We start from the raw sequence: 17949 nt of genomic DNA on the forward strand, positions 1-17949 counted from the left end.
GTTTCTTGGCCATTGCCACCTCCTCTTTGGCAACATCAACATTTTAACTATTTGCAAAACCAAAACCACAGCCTCCTTCTTTTAAAGGCAGACAAGTTGGAAAATATTAGGAACAAATAATGTTCAATAATGAGATTTTTATTATACCAAGGGCTCTGACAGGTTCACAAAGGAGCAGGAAAATTGTGGCTAAGAACATGAGCAGAAGGGGAGAGTTCAATCCCAGTTCTGCCACTTACTCTCTGTGACCTTGCCAACTGGCTGAAATTCTCTGAGCCTCAGGATGCCCGGATGGCGAGAAGGAACAAAGGGGGACCTGGCCCAATGAGCAGTCAACAAATGGTTGTTTCTGCTAGTAAGGAAACACTGAAAATCTCCAAAGAAGTGATGGACAAAGGAGATGAACTGAAAGTCACAAGTAGGAAACACAGCCAATAAATAAGCACATGGGGAAATGTTTATCTCCTTTAATAACAGAGGCAATTAACATGAGGTGCCACCTCCCCGCTTCTTAAATTAACAAAAGCATTTTCAAGGATAATTCCTGAGGCAGCAAAGGGTGTGCTCAAACTGAGCTGCCCACATTGTTGGCGGCTGTGTAATTCTTACAGCGTTTGCGGAAAGCAATTTGGCAACAGGTATCATCACACAAACATGTTCACAACCTTTGACCTACACATTTCCTAAGGAAGTAATTCAAAATATGGAAAAAGCTATCTGTACAACGATGCTTGTGCCAGCATTGTTTATAATGGGGGAAGAAGAGCACATTTTCTGTTTGCAGAAAGGGTAAAACTGTAGTAAAAAATACACTCTGGGTGGTGTCAGGCCTTTTGGTGAAGTAGTGTAATTTTTCTGTGTTAAAAAGGGACATATAAACAATAATTTCAGCCTCTGAATAGTCCCTAAAGCCTGTTTTAATTTGTAGTTGAATGCATTTCTTTGGAAAAGCTCTTAGAGCTCTAGGAAGAGTGGTCAGATTGATGGATTTAAAAATTATCTTCCTAAATCTGTTCATCCTCCTGCGGAGCCTGGGGTAATTCCAAACTAAGGAAAGAAAAAAAAAAATTTAAATGTTTGGAGAATGCAAGAGGCCAAGCCAGTGTTGAAACATTCTCTCTTTAAGCCCCAGGCCATTACAGCACAGACCCCACCGAGGGAGAAAGGGGAGAAATCGGAGAAATCCAAGGGAAGGAGTCCCGAAGTGGTGAGTTCAGCTGCCTCTGTGCGTGAGCGGTGGCGGCCTGAGTCACTTCCTTGCGCGGAGCCACATCTGTGTGTGCTTTGTGGTGCAGGAGAACCCCAACACCACCTCGGGAAACCAGGACCGAGACCACGCGCAGATGACCAGTCCAAGCTGTGCCTTTTGCCACGGAGTTCTTGAATGGTGAGGGCTTCTTGCTGCTGAATCCCTAGGATGGGTGGGAGCCAGAGCCAGGATGATAGCTCCAGGGAGAGTGGGCGTCAGATGAATTGAACAGAGGCCAGCAACCGCTGGCTAAGTTTCAGAATCACAGATGGCAGGGCTGGGCAGGCCCCGCCTCCCTCTCGATGCACGAATCGCTCTCGCGGTGGTTCTCCAGTGGGGTGAGCATCAGAGTCATCAGGGAGATTGTCAAATAATGCGCACGCTTCAACTTCACCTCCTGTGTCAGCCTCACTGGGACTGGAGCGCTGGTAGGAATACTTCTTTTAAATCTGCTCCAGTGATTCTCAGAAGTTCCCCCTGGTTAAGAATCGTAGCTACAGCATACACGAAGGGTCGCTAAGTCCTGTACGCTCCGTCAGAACATTACCTAAAGGGGAGAATACCGTGCACCACTTGTAGACCACCTCCTGGTGATGAATGAAAATCTGCCCTTTCCCTCCTTCTGTCCCCAGTCCCACTAGAAATAAACCCAATTCCACCTCTCAGGGTTCACTTCTACCCATTCTTGAGCAAGAACTCTTCCAGAGGTTAAGAAGTTGTAAATTGTGTAAAAAAAAAAAAAAAAAAGCTATCGATATAAAATCCTAAGGAGAAATCCGTAATGTTCTTGAAACTTTAGTTGGCTTGCTCGTTAGCCCATGTGGATTCAGAATCATTTATTTGCTGCTTCTGTCTGTTAGTGAGAGGCGTCACCTATATGCTCAGGAAGTATCCTGGATGCAAGCCAAAGCTGGGCTAACTTACCTTGGAAAGGTCAAGAGTCAAGGAGGGAGGAGATGTTTAGCAACTATTATTACATACACATAATAGGCTCTAACAGAAGCAGATGACAAGGTCTGAAGTTCGAAAGGATTCCACCACGGGAATGGGCGCTTGTCCTAAGTGAATGTCCGCCCCCCCCCCGCCCCACCCCAAAACAGAAGGGTGTCTGTGTTAAAAATGGCCATGCATCATCTGGTATGGACAACTGCTTTAAACCAACATGCCAATCATCAGCTTTGACTCTCCTTTAAATATAAGGGGCAGTAATAACGCCTACTCCTTGAGACACCCCAGACCAACTATTTTTATTTATTGAATGAAACCAAGGTTTTGGAATTTTTTAAATTGTAGTAAGTATAATAAAAACAGTTTGACGTTAAAAAAATGTTTTAATTAAGCATGCGACATATTGAATGCTTCTCTTTCAAATTCCTAGTCTAGACCCTACAGATACTTTTAAATACCAAGTCAGGGACCGATGTTCCAGACTTAATTTTCTCTTTGATGACAGGCAAGAGGAAAGGAAAAGCACAGCCAAGTGTGATGATCAGATCTAACAATGAATGTATGACTGGGGTACATTCATTTATAAATTGAAATTTATAAATTTATAAATTGATTTATAAATTGAAATCTTGGTAAACTACATAATACCTGAGGGATTAATTGAACAAAGGACTACATACAGTCTTTATTCTTCTAGAAGATTAGATATCTCTCAGATAGGATATTGCTTTATGAAGTTTGCTGATATTCAAGGGATATTTATGTATATGCAAATAGATGATAAATATGCTACAAATAAAATGCATATCCCTTTGTGCTATGTCTGAAGCAGGATTTTGGATTTAAGATTTAAGATTTTGGATTTTAGCTACTTTGTCCTTTTGGGAACCTGTCTCCTTAAGTAGACTCGCCCTTAGCTTTTATGTTTGGCAAGATTTTAGTGCACAAAGAAGCTTAAAAGAGGCAGAAAAAGAAAGTCATGTGTGGGACTGAACTCTCTTGAAAGAGATCCAAGTTTTCCACTTTGGAGAGCAGATGTTCAAATGCCCCGAAGGCAGAGGGTGGAGACAGAAAATGAGGTGTGAGAAAATATGTGAGTCAGGAGGAAAGCATGTTTTTCCAAGGGGAGGGGAGGGACCCAGCTTCTCAGCCCCCAGCTCCACCAACTCCAAGCACAGGGCCCCTCTCCACCGGAGGTCAGCGGGCCTGGGTGCGGTTGAGGGATGCTGCGTAGGCCAAGCAATGCCTGGGGCTGCTCCTCCTGTGCCCTGCCCTGGTACCCTGCTGCCCCCCCCCCACCCCCCGCCTTCTTTCACCAGCTCTGTCTAGGACATCAAGGGCACAGTGCCTTCCACACTGAGAACAAGCAACTTTCCTGGAGGGCTATTACTGTACCTCAGGGGCTGAGCGAGGGCTTTATTAAGAATTGTGATGGATTAGAATTTCTCTCAAGGAGTTAGAATTTCCATGAAGAAGGAGGGAGGCTGAAGCGAAAGACAGGTCAGAGAAAGTGTCCTGGTAAAAGACAACTGGAAGCGATCTTTCTGGTGCCCCCTGGTGGCCTTGTACAGCTGAAATCCCGCTCGCTGGATGTTCTGGACACATTCAGCTTGCATGTGTGGAGCCAAAGCCATGTGACCCAATACTGACAGGGAGCACAGCTTCTTCCCCTGAAAAGAGTTGATTTTGAGACATGAATATGAAGAAAACTCCAAATTTTACAATTCCATGCTTCAAATTTCTACATTGCATGTGTGTGCATGGTGATTAGATATTGTCCTCTGGGGGAAAAACAGATTTATTTTTTAACATTTAGTATACATATTCTTACTAGGCCAGGTGGTGCTGGGTACGGTTTCTTATAGTGAAGCTCTCCAAAAGGCAGGTAGAGGGATCTCTGTGTTGAGGACAAGACGCCACTCCTGCATTGTCCCAGGCTCTGATACAAGAAATTTAACATTTCAGTTTTACCAGTATGCTCACGATCTCTAGAAGTGGGCTTAAAGTTTATGGGATCTTATGCACCTTTTATAGGAAGGAAAACGCGGAGAAAAAAGGGCACAGGAGGACCAACTGTGGAAGGTGTCCCCCCGCCATTCAAGAAAAGTCCCTGCATGCAAATTCGATTCACAGTAAGTTGAGGGGCCTGGGGAGGTGGGGGCTCCATCCTCAAGGTCCCCCTCCATGGGTCTGCTCCCTGCCGGCAGACCACCGGCCACACCAAGCAGCTTTACCCAGATGTGGGGGTTGCAGATTGTATGTTTTTGGCACTATGTAAAAAATTAATAATGGAATAGATTCAAATGGATCCAATGTGGTCAGACAGGGTGAGAGCGCCTCCTGTGTCTGTGCGGGAGTCCCAGGACTCCATGCACTCAGTTGTGAGGTGGCCTTAGCTCTGGGTGTCATCCTTCCAGCATGACCCAGAATCCCCGCCTGCTGAGCTTCCTGGCCATGGGAGACTTGCTGCCGACTTGTCCATACACATTTCACAGAAGCAAAGAAAGAGAGCTGGGAGACCGGGACAGCACGCAGGGCATGGAATTCAATGATATTTTTAGTCAGAGGAGCCTTCCTCCAAAGGTAGTTTAAGCAGAAAAACATCCCCAGGCAGAACCACCCTGCCTGAGGAAGAGGTGAGGCCGAGGCCTGCCTGTTCAGGCAGCTCCCAGCCTGAGGGTCCCCACCCCAGCCCGGTCTTCCCTGTTATACACGACAACCCGGGGCCAGAGAGCTAACGAGGCTTGTTTACGCTCATAAGAGTGATTGGCCAAGTGGTGTTCTTTCTGCTCTGTCATGTGTAGTTACTACTTCTTCTTAGTAGATAATTCATTTTCAATTTCTTTTTTTAAAAGATTTATTTATTTGAGAGAGTTACAGGTAGCGAAAGAGCACGAGCAGGGGAAGGGGTAGAAGGAGAAGCAGGGAGCTGAGCTTGCAGGGAGTCTGACACAGGCTCCATCCCAGGGCCCTGGGATCATGACCTGATCATGACCTGAGCCAAAGGCAGATGCTTAACCGACTGAGCCACTCAGGCACCCCAATGATTCCTTTCCTAATAGTCATAGTAATGTTTCATTGATTGAACACCTACCAGCTGCTATACCAGGACAGGTTTTCCAAGTGTGGTCAGAAGGCCCAGAAGGTCTCAGCGGGGCTGTGAGGCCCTCTCTTTCCTAGCTACATCCCCGTGCAAGGCCAATACTGCAACCGATTGAATGGAGATGAAGTGGTGGGATCCAGAGCCTTCTATCATGCCAGATACTCAAGTCACTTGTCAAAACATAAAATACAGCCACTCTTTTAATTTTTAAAGATAGCTCTTTTGGGGCGCCTGGGTGGCTCAGTGGGTTAAGCTGCTGCCTTCGGCTCAGGTCATGATCTCAGGGTCCTGGGATGGAGCCCCGCATCGGGCTCTCTGCTGAGTAGGGAGCGCTGCTTCCCCCGCCTCCCCACCCCCCCTGCCCACCGCCTGCCTCTCTGTCTGCCTCTCTGCATACTTGTGATCTCTGTCACATAAAAAAATAAAATCTTAAAAAATAAATAAATAAAAATAAAAATAGCTCTTTTGCATTAAGAACCCATTATTTGGGGGCACCTGGATGACTCAGTGCGTTGAGCGTTGGACTCTTGGTTTCCGCTCAGGTCATGATCTCGGGATCCTGGGATGAAGCCCTGTATTGCGCCCTGGGCTCGGTGCAGAGTCGGCTTGTCCCTCTCCCTCATCTTCTGCCCCTCACCTCCATGAGCACATGTGTGCGCGCTCTCTCTCTCTTAAATGAATGAATAAAGCTTTTAAAAATTAAAAAAAAAAAAGTTATTTTGTCAGCATGAAATGGTTTACTGTTGGTTGTAAATGATGAACTAAATCAAATATTTTTAAATGTTTCAGTTTAAAATTCTACTTGAAAACCAAAAAGCCTTAGGACTATCAATTCAGTCTTGGAAAGATCTGAATGATTTTTCACTAGCAAAAATGACTTGAAATTTATAATAGATATCTCTGTACCAGTCCATCTTCAAACAACTGAATGCCATATAACAGCTCTTCTCCAATGCAGGGTGAGATTTTTCACCACAGGTCAAAAAATGGCATATATTATGATATATGATAGATAAAAACTGTAATAAGCAAAAGCTCTTTAGGGTTCTTAATTTTAAGAGTGTAAAAGCGTTCTGATGTAAAATATTTGAGAACTGTTGACATGGTGCATAACATTTAGCAATCCTTACATCCCTGTCAGTAGGAATTATCTTTATTTTACAGATAAGGAAATGGAAGCTCTGAGAAATTTAGTAACTTGCCAATCAAAGAGCCGGTATATTTCTACCGCTGTGTAGTAAAGTATCTCGAAACTTAATGGTTCAAAATAACAAATAAATTCAAACATTTTCAGAATTCCTATGGGACAGGAACTTGGGAGCAGCTTAGCTGAGTGATTTAGGCTCAAGTTCTCTGATGAGGCTATAGTCAGATGTTGGCCAGTATCGCCATCATCTGAGGGCCTGACTGGGACTGGAGAACCTGCCTCTAAGATGGTTCACTCACATGGCCATTGGAGGAGGTCTTAGTTCCTCACCATGTGTACCTCTCTAGTAGGCCCACATTGAATGTCATTATGACATCACAGCCAAGAGATCCAAGAGAAAGACCAAAATGGAAGCTTTGGTGTCTTTTATGACCTAGTTTTGGAAGCTATACATCAACATTGTCCTTTTATTTGTGAGAAGCAAGTCCTAAATCCAGCTCACACTCAAGGAGTGAAGAATTAAGCTCTGCCTTCGGAAGAACATATTGAAGTATTTGTGGAAAAATTTTTAACCATCACAGCTAACTAATAGCAGACCCGGACTTCAAACTCAGGTCTATCTGAACCTCATGCCTTTCCACTATACAACCTTCTCAGGGTATGCCCTCAATCCTCTATTGCAATTTCTTTGAGTTATGGATTGAGAAGGAATTCAATGACTATTTTTTTTTAGGATTTTATTTATTTATTATTTATTTATTTGAGAGAGAGAGAGAGGATATGCACAAGTGGGGGTAGAGAGGAGCAGAGGGGAAGGAGAGAATCTCTAGCAGACTCCACACTGAGCATAGAGCCCAACTCAGAGGGCTTGATCTCATGACCCTGAGATCACAATCTCAGCCAAAACCAAGAGTCAGATGCTTCACCAACTGAGCCACCCAGGCGCCCCTCAGTGGCTACTGACTGAGATATGGAAAAGAAAAAACATCTCTAGAGCTCATTCCATTGTGACTTATTCTTTGAAAGATAATGTTACAAATGAGCATAATTACCAGAGCAGTGAGGCAGGTAGCATTGGCAGAGACTTTGTCCCCTGGTCTCATCCCTCCTGGACCTCAGATGTTGCTTGGACACCCAAGCCTGATGTGCTCATCCGTCTGGCCCAGGCTCTTACACTCTAGCCTTACCTGGAGTCCTCCATGGTCCACAGCCTGTGGGGTTCTAGACCTGCGTTAGATATACACGCTCTCAACTGTTAGCCTCTGTGGCATGGATAAAGACAGAGCTATAATTCAGTTGCCCATATCGGCATATGGATTTGATGAAAAGAAAAACCATCTTTCCAAATGTCTGGGTGACAAAACACAAGCTCTTGGCCACAACAGGGTCTGAGAAAAGAATGTGGGTATATCAGGGCAAATCTGGAAAAATATCCATCTTGCATTGTTTTTTTAAGATTTTTATTTATTTGACAGAGATCACAAGCAGGCAGAGAGGCAGGCAGAGAGAGAGGGGGAAGCAGGCTCCCTGCTGAGCAGGGAGCTCGATGCGGGGCTCGATCCCAGGACCCTGGGATCATGACCTAAGCCGAAGGCAGAGGTTTTAACCAACTGAGCCACCCAGGCACCCCTCCATCTTGCATTTGTAGTTGATTCTGTGGGCCACATTTTCACAGACCCATCAATTCCACAGACCTTCACTAAGCACCCCCATGTGCAAGGAAAATCTTAAGATTTTCATATCAAATCTGCTCCTTATCAAAACATCTCTCAGTTGTCATAAGGGGATTCCAAACATCATCCCAAGGCTGGCAGCTCCCCTTGGGAACACAACTGGGGAAGTGGAACACTCTGGCACCAACTACATACCTGGCGAGGTTCAAGCTCTACTCTCCACACCACATTTTATCACTCTGATGAAAAAACTCACACTTTCTTTGTGTAACTTGGGCTTTTTCAGGTTCTGATGCAGGCCCCAGCTGCTCTTCTCTTTCTGGGACTGGACTGCAAAGTAATCAGTGTGAGATCTGTGGCACTAAGAGTCATAATTCCAGAAGAGTCTGTGGCAAAAAGCCACTTGAAGGTGAGTGTGACAAAGGGGCCTTGCAAGGAAGGCGTTAAGTGGGCACGGCTGTTGTTTGCCGGCAATGAGTTGTATTTTTCATCTTTTCTTTTTAGAATTTCATTACAAATACAACATGCCAGGACAGAATTACTTAAATCCTAATGAAAGTAGTGCCTTTGTCAAGCTCTGCTTTTTAAACGAAAATAAAAATTCTTCACCTTGTAAGTACATCTGCTGCACGATCTCATCTTTGTAAGCAGGGTGGTCTCCCAGGCATGGGGGACCTGTATCATACCGACCACTGCTTCCCTTTGGGGTGGGGGATGCCCTGCCCTTTCCAGTCTGCTCCTTGGTTCTCTAGTACTCACCTGAGGCTCCTGCATCCTGGATGGCCAGAGGCTGGGCCAGGGCTGGGAGACAGAAAATCCTGGCAATAATGGCAATAATGGCAATAATGGACCTTGAAACTTATTATGTGCTAACTCAGTGTGAGTAGGTAACAAATGGTAAATATTTACTATACAAATGACCAACCAAAAAGTCGCCACTAGTATTGCTATTATTCAGGAGTGGTGAAAGCTTTAAATATGTCCCTACTAAAAGTTGGCATGTTAAAAAAAAAAAAAAACCAGACTATTTTTACACTCCTTAAACATCATTTTGCTAATTTCAACGCAAAATTTTGCTGTCACTGGAAAAAATTAAAAACCCACAAACATTTATTTATAAAGATGAATAAGACACAGCTCCTCCCTCCCCAAGGAGTTCTATGAAAGGAACTCATCCCTCAAAAAGTAAAGTTCATGGCAAAATGTGGTGCTAGAATTGTAAAGTCAGAGTGTGCTAAGGGAACAAAAGGGACGGAAGGAACTACTCCACGTTTTGCTTCTGAATGGCAGCCGTATCAGGTTCTTTTAACATCCTCTCCTTGTGGGAAACCTCCAGCTCTTTCTTTCCTTATCTGTGGACAGGGCATCAGGGAGAATGTTTCTTATCTTTCACAATTGCCAATTTCCAAGATGAAAGAATGCCATTTATCAGATTGAACTCAGCTGTGTGCCTCCTATGTCCCCAGATGCCAAATCCTTCAAGTGGATGTGTTCTGTCAAGATGACAGGCACCAAAACTCTGCAGAAGTAACAGAGCAGATTTTTTACTATCTCTTTGGCCTTTGGGTTTATAGCCCATGAGACTTGTCATTCCAATACACGAGGGAATGAGGGGTCAACTGAGTCACTGGAAGTGTGACTTCGAGCCACATTAGTAACTGTACAGTGGCCGAGAGGGTGGAAGTCTTAGAGAGGTATTGCTCAACATTGAAAAGAACCTTCCAGAAATTGGAATGGAGTGGGCTTTTGTGGGAGGTCGTGAGCCCCATCTGCAGAGATGTCTCTACAGATCCCATCCGGAGACAATGTACTTTGTCAGGATGTACAAATCTGTAGGCCAGACTAGAACTGGAGCAGATGACCCTATGGTCCCTCCCCAACTTTGAGTTTCTATGTTTCAAATAAAATCCAAAATTGTATTTGGAGACTAGCAAAGGATTAAGACTAAACTCATTAGTATCTCTGCTCATCACAACTTAGGTTTGGGTGGTCAACATGTCTAATTTGGACCTTCTGGCTTCTGCTCTGCCTTCCATGTCTGAGGGACAATGTCTCCCAGTTCCCTTATCAAATGGGACCCTCCTGAGGGGGAGTGAAGCCTAGCTATAAGAGACTGGTGAATAAGACAGGAGACCTGGGAAGGAGAACCAGCAACAGAGAAGGCAGACTTACTGGCCACTACTCTTCTTTCTTCCTTTCCCTGGCATTCTTGTCTTCCATGGTGCCTTTCCTACATTTATCTTTTTTGTTTAGTCTATTTTCTGGAATTGTCTTAGTAACATAACTTAGTTTCTGACTCCTAGAAAACTTGCTCCTGTGTTTGGAGAAGACCTCAATCCCCGTCAAGGGGATAATCCCTCCACTTGTCAGATGAAGTAGTTGAGTCCACAGAAACTGGATGGCATGCTCAGGTGTCACACAGCTAGCTCCCAGCAAACCTAAACCTAGACTCCTGGTCTCATGGCTACTGATAAAACCCCTGTTAAAGGTTGATTTTCTTAAGATAAATGAGTTAAATTTATTTTCCTGAATTCAGAATACCTGATAGAAAGTTCTTTGTTTTCTATGTTCCCCAATTTTCTTCTTAAAATTTCATGAAATATTTCACACAGAAAAGTCTGGGATCATTTTTTAAAAAGATTTTATTTATTTATTTACTTGACAGAGAGAGATCACAAGTAGGCAGAAAGGCAGGCAGAGAGAGAGGAGGAAGCAGGCTCCCTGCGGGCAGAGAGCCTGGTATGGGGCTCAATCCCACATGCCTGGGATCATGACCTGAGCCGAAGGCAGAGGCTTTAACCCACTGAGCCACCCAGGTGCCCCTGGGGATCATTTCTGATGCTCTGAATTTAATCATAGCTAACTAACATCTTTCAGCTCGTTCAAAGCCAGAATGGATCTGTTCCCAGACATTGAATCCAAAATCCTCTCATGATGAACATGAGCCCATACCAGGAAAGTAAGTATTATTTTATTATTAATAATAACAAATATGACTACCCACTAGTTGGGTACATACAATGTGCTTAGTGCATGAAATTACTGGCCCAAGATCACCTAGATCATAAGTAGTTGAGCCAAGATTCAAATGAAAGTATGGCTAATACTTCAAACATACATGTATTCATTCAACAAGTATTTGAGTGTTAACATCAAGGTCCTGTGCCAGGTTCTTAGGACACAGTGAAAAATTAAACTACTGTCCCTGACCTCATGGAAGTTACTTTCCTGGTAGAAGAGCCAGTCTTTGTAAGTGCCAAAAAGAGGGTGTACCGAGTACCATTACCTAATTTGGGGGTTCAGGGAAGCTGACCACCAAAGGATAAGTATGAATCAATTAGCAAGGGGGTGTAAAGGTAAGAGTGAAGCCATTCCAGTTTAAGAGAGCTTGCTGGAGTGGGAAGGCCCCCTGGCAAATTCCAGAACAGTGCAGTGGTTGTGTCTGTGGGGCATGATGGGGCTGGTGAGGGGAAGCTGGTGGGATGGGCAGGGCGAGACCATGCAAGGGCTTGTAAGTTACAGGAAGGATTTCAGACTTTTGAGTATAATAAGCCAATGAAGTTTTTAACCAGGGCGTTTTTAAAGTTTCCTAGTATTTTTAAAAGATCATTCTAACTACTAAATGAGCAGGAATGGAGTAGAGGAGTCAAGGATTGGAGCACAGAGGCCAAATTAAGAGGCTGGTGCAATAGTCCAAGTGAGATGATAGTAGCTTGTTCAAGAGTGGTAGAGCAGGAGAGAGAGAGGTCTAGTATCCAAGAGCTATTTAGGAGGCAGAATCAATAATAGTGTAGCAGAGTGGTTAATAGTTCAGGCTCTGTGCTCATTCACTAAGTCTGAACTCAGTAGCTACTATCATAATGCAGTGTAGTGTTTAAGAATGTGGCCTCTGGTGACATCTTGGTTTGCATCTTCATTCTGTGTCCTTGAGCTGGTTGCCTGACCTCTGACTGCCTGCCTTTCCTCACTATATTTCCCCAGTATTCCCCAAATGGGAATCATAATAGTGCCAAACTCATTGAGGATTGGGTCAATACATATAAAGCACCTGGAAAAGTACCTGGCATTCAGCAAGTGATGGCTGTTATTGTTGATCATGGTGACCAATTGGATGTGGGGAGACAGAGGACTCTGAAGCCCACACCCTTCCCGTTGCACCACATTGCCTTGCCCTGCCTGGAGTCTTTCATTAGCTAGGGGCTCCCGATGCTGATATTCTCTGATGCTCTCAACTGGATGGTAGATTCAATGTGTTAAACTAACCTGTAGAACCAAGTCGTGTGAATGTGGCAGGGGAGAGGAATGAAGGGGGGCTTCGGGTCATAGCATTCGGAGCCACTTTCTGGAGATGACTGCCGCAAGTGTTTTATATACCAGCAAAGTACTGCTTAACAGAAGGAATCTCAAGCCAGGGGGAATGTGAGGATGAATCCATGGCCCATGTGTCAACATGCAAGGTCTTATGGCATCTCTTAGTATGGTTGTGCAAAGCATAACATCAGGCAGTGCCCTTCGCATAGACTGTAAATGAAACCTCCCAGAGCTATGCAGTGCACAACTGGAACAACTGTTACATGGTGACAGTGGCCCCCATTATTCACCCAGCCCATCAAGAGACAGAGTGATACTTCTAGTTTAGTAGTCCAGGGGAGCCTGTTTAAAGAGGTGCTGCTTTTATCTTTCTACTGCTGCTGCCTCCTTGCTCTAAGCTCACTGGTGCTAGATGAACTCAACTCAAAGTGCCTTCAATTGGCAGATTTGTGTGCATTTGTTTTATAAATATGCAGGGTAGAAGGCAGCCTCGAAAAATAATGAAAACTGAATAAAAGTCGGAGTTTTGCCTCTTTCTGTGCCAATGGAAGACAGATTCTGGGAGAAAACACCCTTCACGGTCATGGAACAAATCATTTCTGTGGTCAGCCACAACAGGACTATGGGAGCTACAAAAGGCAGATACTGCACAAACTCCTCACCCCCAACACACACACAGTCATTCCTGAACCACTACAGAGCTAGAGGGAGAGGGGAGCTTTATACAATTATGCTTTTGCCTTCCAGAAACAATCTTAAGGTTTTCATGACCTATAATTCAGACCTTGCTACACCCTCACCCCATTTCCACTCCTGCAGGATTTTGGGAAGCAAGTCCTTAACCAACTTTGGCAGTATTGAAGAAACAGAATCTGAGGTGAGGAGCTTCAGGAAAAAAACCATTCTAGAATCCTTGCAGCTTTTAAGTATGGTCTTGACCACAAAACTGATGGCTTTTAAATTACTACATTATGGGGGGACCAGAAAACGCTCCACTAAAATCAACTTGTGCTCAGCACTAACATAAAGACACACAGCATGAGCAGCTACATGGTTGTATTATTCCTAAATTGGTTCCAAGGGAAATTTCCTGGAGAAAGTGTTTTGTGGGTGGTGCCTCAGCTGCAGGATCCCTTGGGCCGGGAGTGCAGGCAGCAGCTTGTTTCCAGCCGCTCACAAGTCTGTTCCAGTGACAGTGGGGTTAGAGCTGCCTGCAGTTCCCTATTTTCCAGTCAAATCCCAGGCCATTTCAAACGCTTTCAACACAAGCACTAGTCTCCGTGGGTGCCCTCTCAGGGGTTATGACCCTTCCGTCTCCTTTGACGACCCCCAAGAGCTTGCCTTCTTTCTCACAGATCTCTTCCTCTGTGGCTGGGCGTGACCCAGCAGGTTGCTGATCTCACCCTCTGAGTCACATTCATTGGTCACGTGTTGGGTGGTTTTTTTTTTTTTTCCTCTGTCCCTTTCCCTAAAAAATATATTCCATCTCGGACCAGTTACCTAGGAAACCAACCGTCAAAAACAGGAATAGACTGGGTGGGAAAAGAATACTCCAAAAATTCCACCTTGTAATGTTTAATAATGAGATAACCCAATTAACAGAAACAGTAACTTTAAATAAAATGTGTGGATTTTTCCTCTGTAGATTTTAAACTTGTCTTTGGATCATGCCCTAAGGACAGCAACCATTTTGAAAGAAACCACTGATCGAATGATTAGAACTATTGCAGAAGATCTTGCCAAAGTAAAGAGATGGAGGAATCAACTGAAATACTAGTTCAACCCAAGGCAACCAAGGACTTAAAAAAAAAAAAAAAAAAGAAATGCAAAGAAAACTTGATCTTCCTCCCCAAAGTATCTTCTTATACCATTTAGGAAGGTGACTTTCTAGAGAAAACAGCAAAACCATGGGGGGAGAGGGGTGGCGCACAAAGTGCTTAAAAGGAAAAAAACAATGGACCCTGATTCTTAAAATTGAATCAACAAGTATTTATTTTAAAATAAATCTATTATTCCTAATTCCTAATAAAAAAAAAATCAAAGCAATAAACTAGGGGCACCTGGCTGACTCCATGGGAAGAGCATGCGACTCCTGATCTCAGGCTCAAGAGTTTGAGCCCCACCTTGGGTGTAGAGATTATTTAAAAAAAAAAAAAAAAAAAAAAAAGGATAGAACCAAAATATACTTTTGCCTATTAGTATGGCAAAAACTAAAGTTTAGAAAAGCCAGTGTCAGCGAGGTTGGGGGTGACAGATGCTTTTGTACCCTGGGGATGGAAGTGTAAATTGGTGTAACCTGGAGGGAAGGCAACTTGGTATCAAATCCTACAAATGTATAAAAGCACTTACCTTTTGAGCAGCAACCCCACTATTAGAAATTACTTCCTAGGGAACTCACATAATAGGTCATGGTATTACACAGGGGTAGCCACTGGAGCACGGAGGGGAAGAGTCCCCATATGGAACTCATCTAATACCCCCTGTGGAGATTCATAAATAACAGTCATGCAGTTAGTGCTCTGTAGCTGCGGAAAAAAATGAGGCAGATTATCTTGCAAGATAGTGAAAGAAAGCAAGAACGACCAATAATACATGCAGTGTGCCCTCATTCGTGTATGTTTTTCAAAGGGCATACATGTTTTCTGGGAAAATACACAAAACTATTCAGTGGACCTCTAGGAAATGGAACCTGGGTGTCATTCAGGTAAGGAAGAATCTTTACTTTTACTTTTTGTACAGTATGAAATTCTTATGTTTATACTGTGAACTATGTGAAGATCTCCTGAATCAGATGCAAAAATGTTAGTCCTAGATTAATGAATTTGGGACAAAAGTAAAGACAATTCTCTAAAACTATGGACCAGTGATTAACTAAATGTATATAGCGTTTTGTATAGACCGTCAGAACAAGACATTTTTTTTGTTTTAAAAAAATTTTTGGGCGCGCCTGGGTGGCTCAGTGGGTTAAGCCGCTGCCTTCGGCTCAGGTCATGATCTCAGAGTCCTGAGATCGAGTCCCACATCGGGCTCCCTGCTCAGTGGGGAGCCTGCTTCCCTCTCTCTCTCTCTCTGCCTGCCTCTCCATCTACTTGTGATTTCTCTCTGTCAAATAAATAAATAAAATCTTTTAAAAAAAAAATTTTTTTTTATGGGGTTCCTGGGTGGCTCAGCGGGTTAAAGCATCTGCCTTCGGCTTAGGTCATGATCCTGGGGTCCTGGGATGGAGCCCCACATCAGGCTCTCTGCTCCACAGGGAGCCTGCTTCCTCCTCTCTCTCTCTGCCTGCCTCTCTGCCTACTTGTGATCTCTGTCAAATAAATAAATAAAATCTTTTTAAAAATTTATTATTATTTATTTATGTATTTATTTTGCTTCTTTAAGACTGGTTTATAACCTTTCATGACAGAGCAGCCCAAGATTGGCTCTTTCCCTGCTTCCTGAGGTCTCTATTCACTCCAGTCAATAATTCCCAACCCCCAGAGCTTTAGTCAGTGGTAAACAGAGTTGATCCATCCCCACTTTGAAGATTTTTGTGGCGAAGGCAGCTGCTATTTGTCTAGCTGGCTGAAGAATGGGCTATTTTTAACCTTAGGGCTTGGGAATTGGTTTAGAGTGCCTTAGAAGAGATAAAGCAGAGGCCAGATGGAAGATATCGCTGACTTTGTGACTGAAGGTACTTTTCAAGTCTTAGCACCATAACGAAGAGAGTGAAGATGGGTAGCAGCATTTTATTATTTATTTATTTATTTATTTTTAAAAGATTTTATTTATTTATTTGACAGAGAGACAGGTCACAAGCAGGCAGAGAGAGAGAAAGGGAAGCAGGTTCCCTGCTGAGCAGAGAGACCAATGCGGGACTTGATCTCAGGACCCTGGGTTCATGACCTGAGCTGAAAGCAGAGGCTTTAAACCCACTGAGCCACCCAGGCGCCCCAGGTAGTTGTGTTTTAAAAGAGGGAGCTTAAACTGTGCGTATACTAATAGGCTTCTAGATTTATCACTTACCTGAATTTAATCACAACTTGATAACTTGTTTTGTGTGCCAAGCATCACTATCCTGTCCCCAAGGTTAAAATTAAACTTCTCTGAAGAGTTCAAGGGTTCTCGTACAAATCATTAGCTCTTAACCTTTTCTGGGTCCAACCCTCTTTGAAAAACTATTGAAAGCTATGGGCTCTCCCTTCCCCATGCCCCCCTCTTACAGGGAAAAGGGATGTAAGAACACACACAATTTTTTTTAAAGTTCATGGTCACCTAAAGCAAATCCATGGAACCTAGGCTAGAAAGGACCACCACAAATGAATGTTCCTAAACCCTCAACTAACCTTTAAAGTAACTTAACTACTGTAATCACTTATTTAAAAATATGGCGCATCTCTGCTTTATTAAACTGTATTCTAAAGGTAATTTTACATTTCCATCATGATTGAGGATTATCACTGCAACATGCTTAATCCAAGAAACAGTAATAGGGCAATGTCCTTAAGAATTTCTGGAAAAGTGCTAGGCTCTGATTTACAAAGATGACTTTATATTTACTGACCATGTAGCCTTGGCTGTTTCCTCCCTTCTTTGTGTAAATTTTAACTGCAGTAAGAGACCAGAGAAACCAGCTCATTAGCCAAAAGTCATTGCATCTCTAACATGGAGTCAAGGGTTCACCATTGCTGAGAGCAGCAGGTGGCAGCTCCACTGTCCAGAGGCCTCTGTGTTCTTCCAATGTGTAGCTGTGCTCTGTTGGTTTGACGCTGCCAGGAGCAAGAAGCGGGATGAGGGGGAATGCTTTAATTCTTTAATAAAAAAAATTCTAGCCATTCAGTTTATTAAGTCAAACAAATGCAACTCATCTTTTAATCACTCCTTTCAACTGTCATCTTATGGTTAAGGATTTAAGATAGACCTAATTCATACTGAATTTGAGTATGCTTAATACACAAAATGTTGTTTTGGTAGTAGAAATTTTGCTGTGGGATGAAGACTTTGTTGTTTCTTTGATTTTAAAAGAAACCTGCGTGCAACCTGACAGAATGCACAAAGGGTTACAAACAACCTACAGCAGAACTAAGTTATAGGGGCATCACATCTTACAAAATGAACTGTCAGGGTCTAGGCCTTTGGGGCTCAAATCCAAGAATTTTTGTGTCTCTGTGAATGGTTGATATTCTTATTTTTTTGTGACTATGGCTGAGCAATGTGAACCCATTTATAAATCGAGCACATTTCAACAGGAAGCAAAAGCGGGCTTCCAAGAGAGTAAATAAATGGTTTCAGTTACTTGCAACAGCGAAGTGTCTTTCAGAGGGTCTTATCAGAATCTGTAATTTCGGGCGCCTGGGTGGCTCAGTGGGTTAAGCCGCTGCCTTCGGCTCAGGTCATGATCTCAGGGTCCTGGGATCGAGGCCCGCATCGAGCTCTCTGCTCAGCAGGGAGTCTGCTTCCCTCTCTCTCTCTCTGCCTGCCTCTCAGTCTACTTGTGATTTCTCTCTGTCAAATAAATAAATAAAATCTTTAAAAAAAA

The 17949-nt window shown here is 43.5% G+C and overlaps 1 protein-coding gene and 1 long non-coding RNA gene across 5 annotated transcripts in view; one reads left to right on the forward strand and one right to left on the reverse strand.

The window, feature by feature from the left end:
• The window catches only part of AKNAD1 (AKNA domain containing 1), a 37505-nt gene extending 23034 nt beyond the window's left edge, over window positions 1-14471 (forward strand). For 2 of the 4 annotated variants that reach the window (XM_045081965.1, XM_045081963.1), the window contains 7 exons: window positions 1127-1207; window positions 1296-1387; window positions 4232-4329; window positions 8407-8529; window positions 8625-8732; window positions 10998-11079; window positions 13251-14197. In XM_045081965.1, coding sequence (XP_044937900.1) covers window positions 1127-1207; window positions 1296-1387; window positions 4232-4329; window positions 8407-8529; window positions 8625-8732; window positions 10998-11079; window positions 13251-13458 — 792 coding nt within the window. In that variant the 3' untranslated portion in view covers window positions 13459-14197. Of the gene's footprint in view, window positions 1-1126; window positions 1208-1295; window positions 1388-4231; window positions 4330-8406; window positions 8530-8624; window positions 8733-10997; window positions 11080-13250 lie in introns of all 4 variants that reach the window. The other 2 variants (XM_013044484.2, XM_045081964.1) reach the window with 2 other exon arrangements.
• On the reverse strand, window positions 98-6980 carry LOC123392537. Its single transcript, XR_006607296.1, has 3 exons — window positions 6747-6980; window positions 4029-4136; window positions 98-1796 (listed from the first exon to the last, which is right to left on the reverse strand). It is a non-coding gene; the product is annotated as an uncharacterized LOC123392537 (long non-coding RNA).
• Window positions 14472-17949: the final 3478 nt, after the last annotated feature.

The sequence above is a fragment of the Mustela putorius genome, unplaced genomic scaffold (genome assembly GCF_011764305.1).
Source record: "Mustela putorius furo isolate JIRA1106 unplaced genomic scaffold, ASM1176430v1.1 tig00000585_pilon_pilon_pilon, whole genome shotgun sequence".
NCBI lineage: Eukaryota > Metazoa > Chordata > Mammalia > Carnivora > Mustelidae > Mustela > Mustela putorius.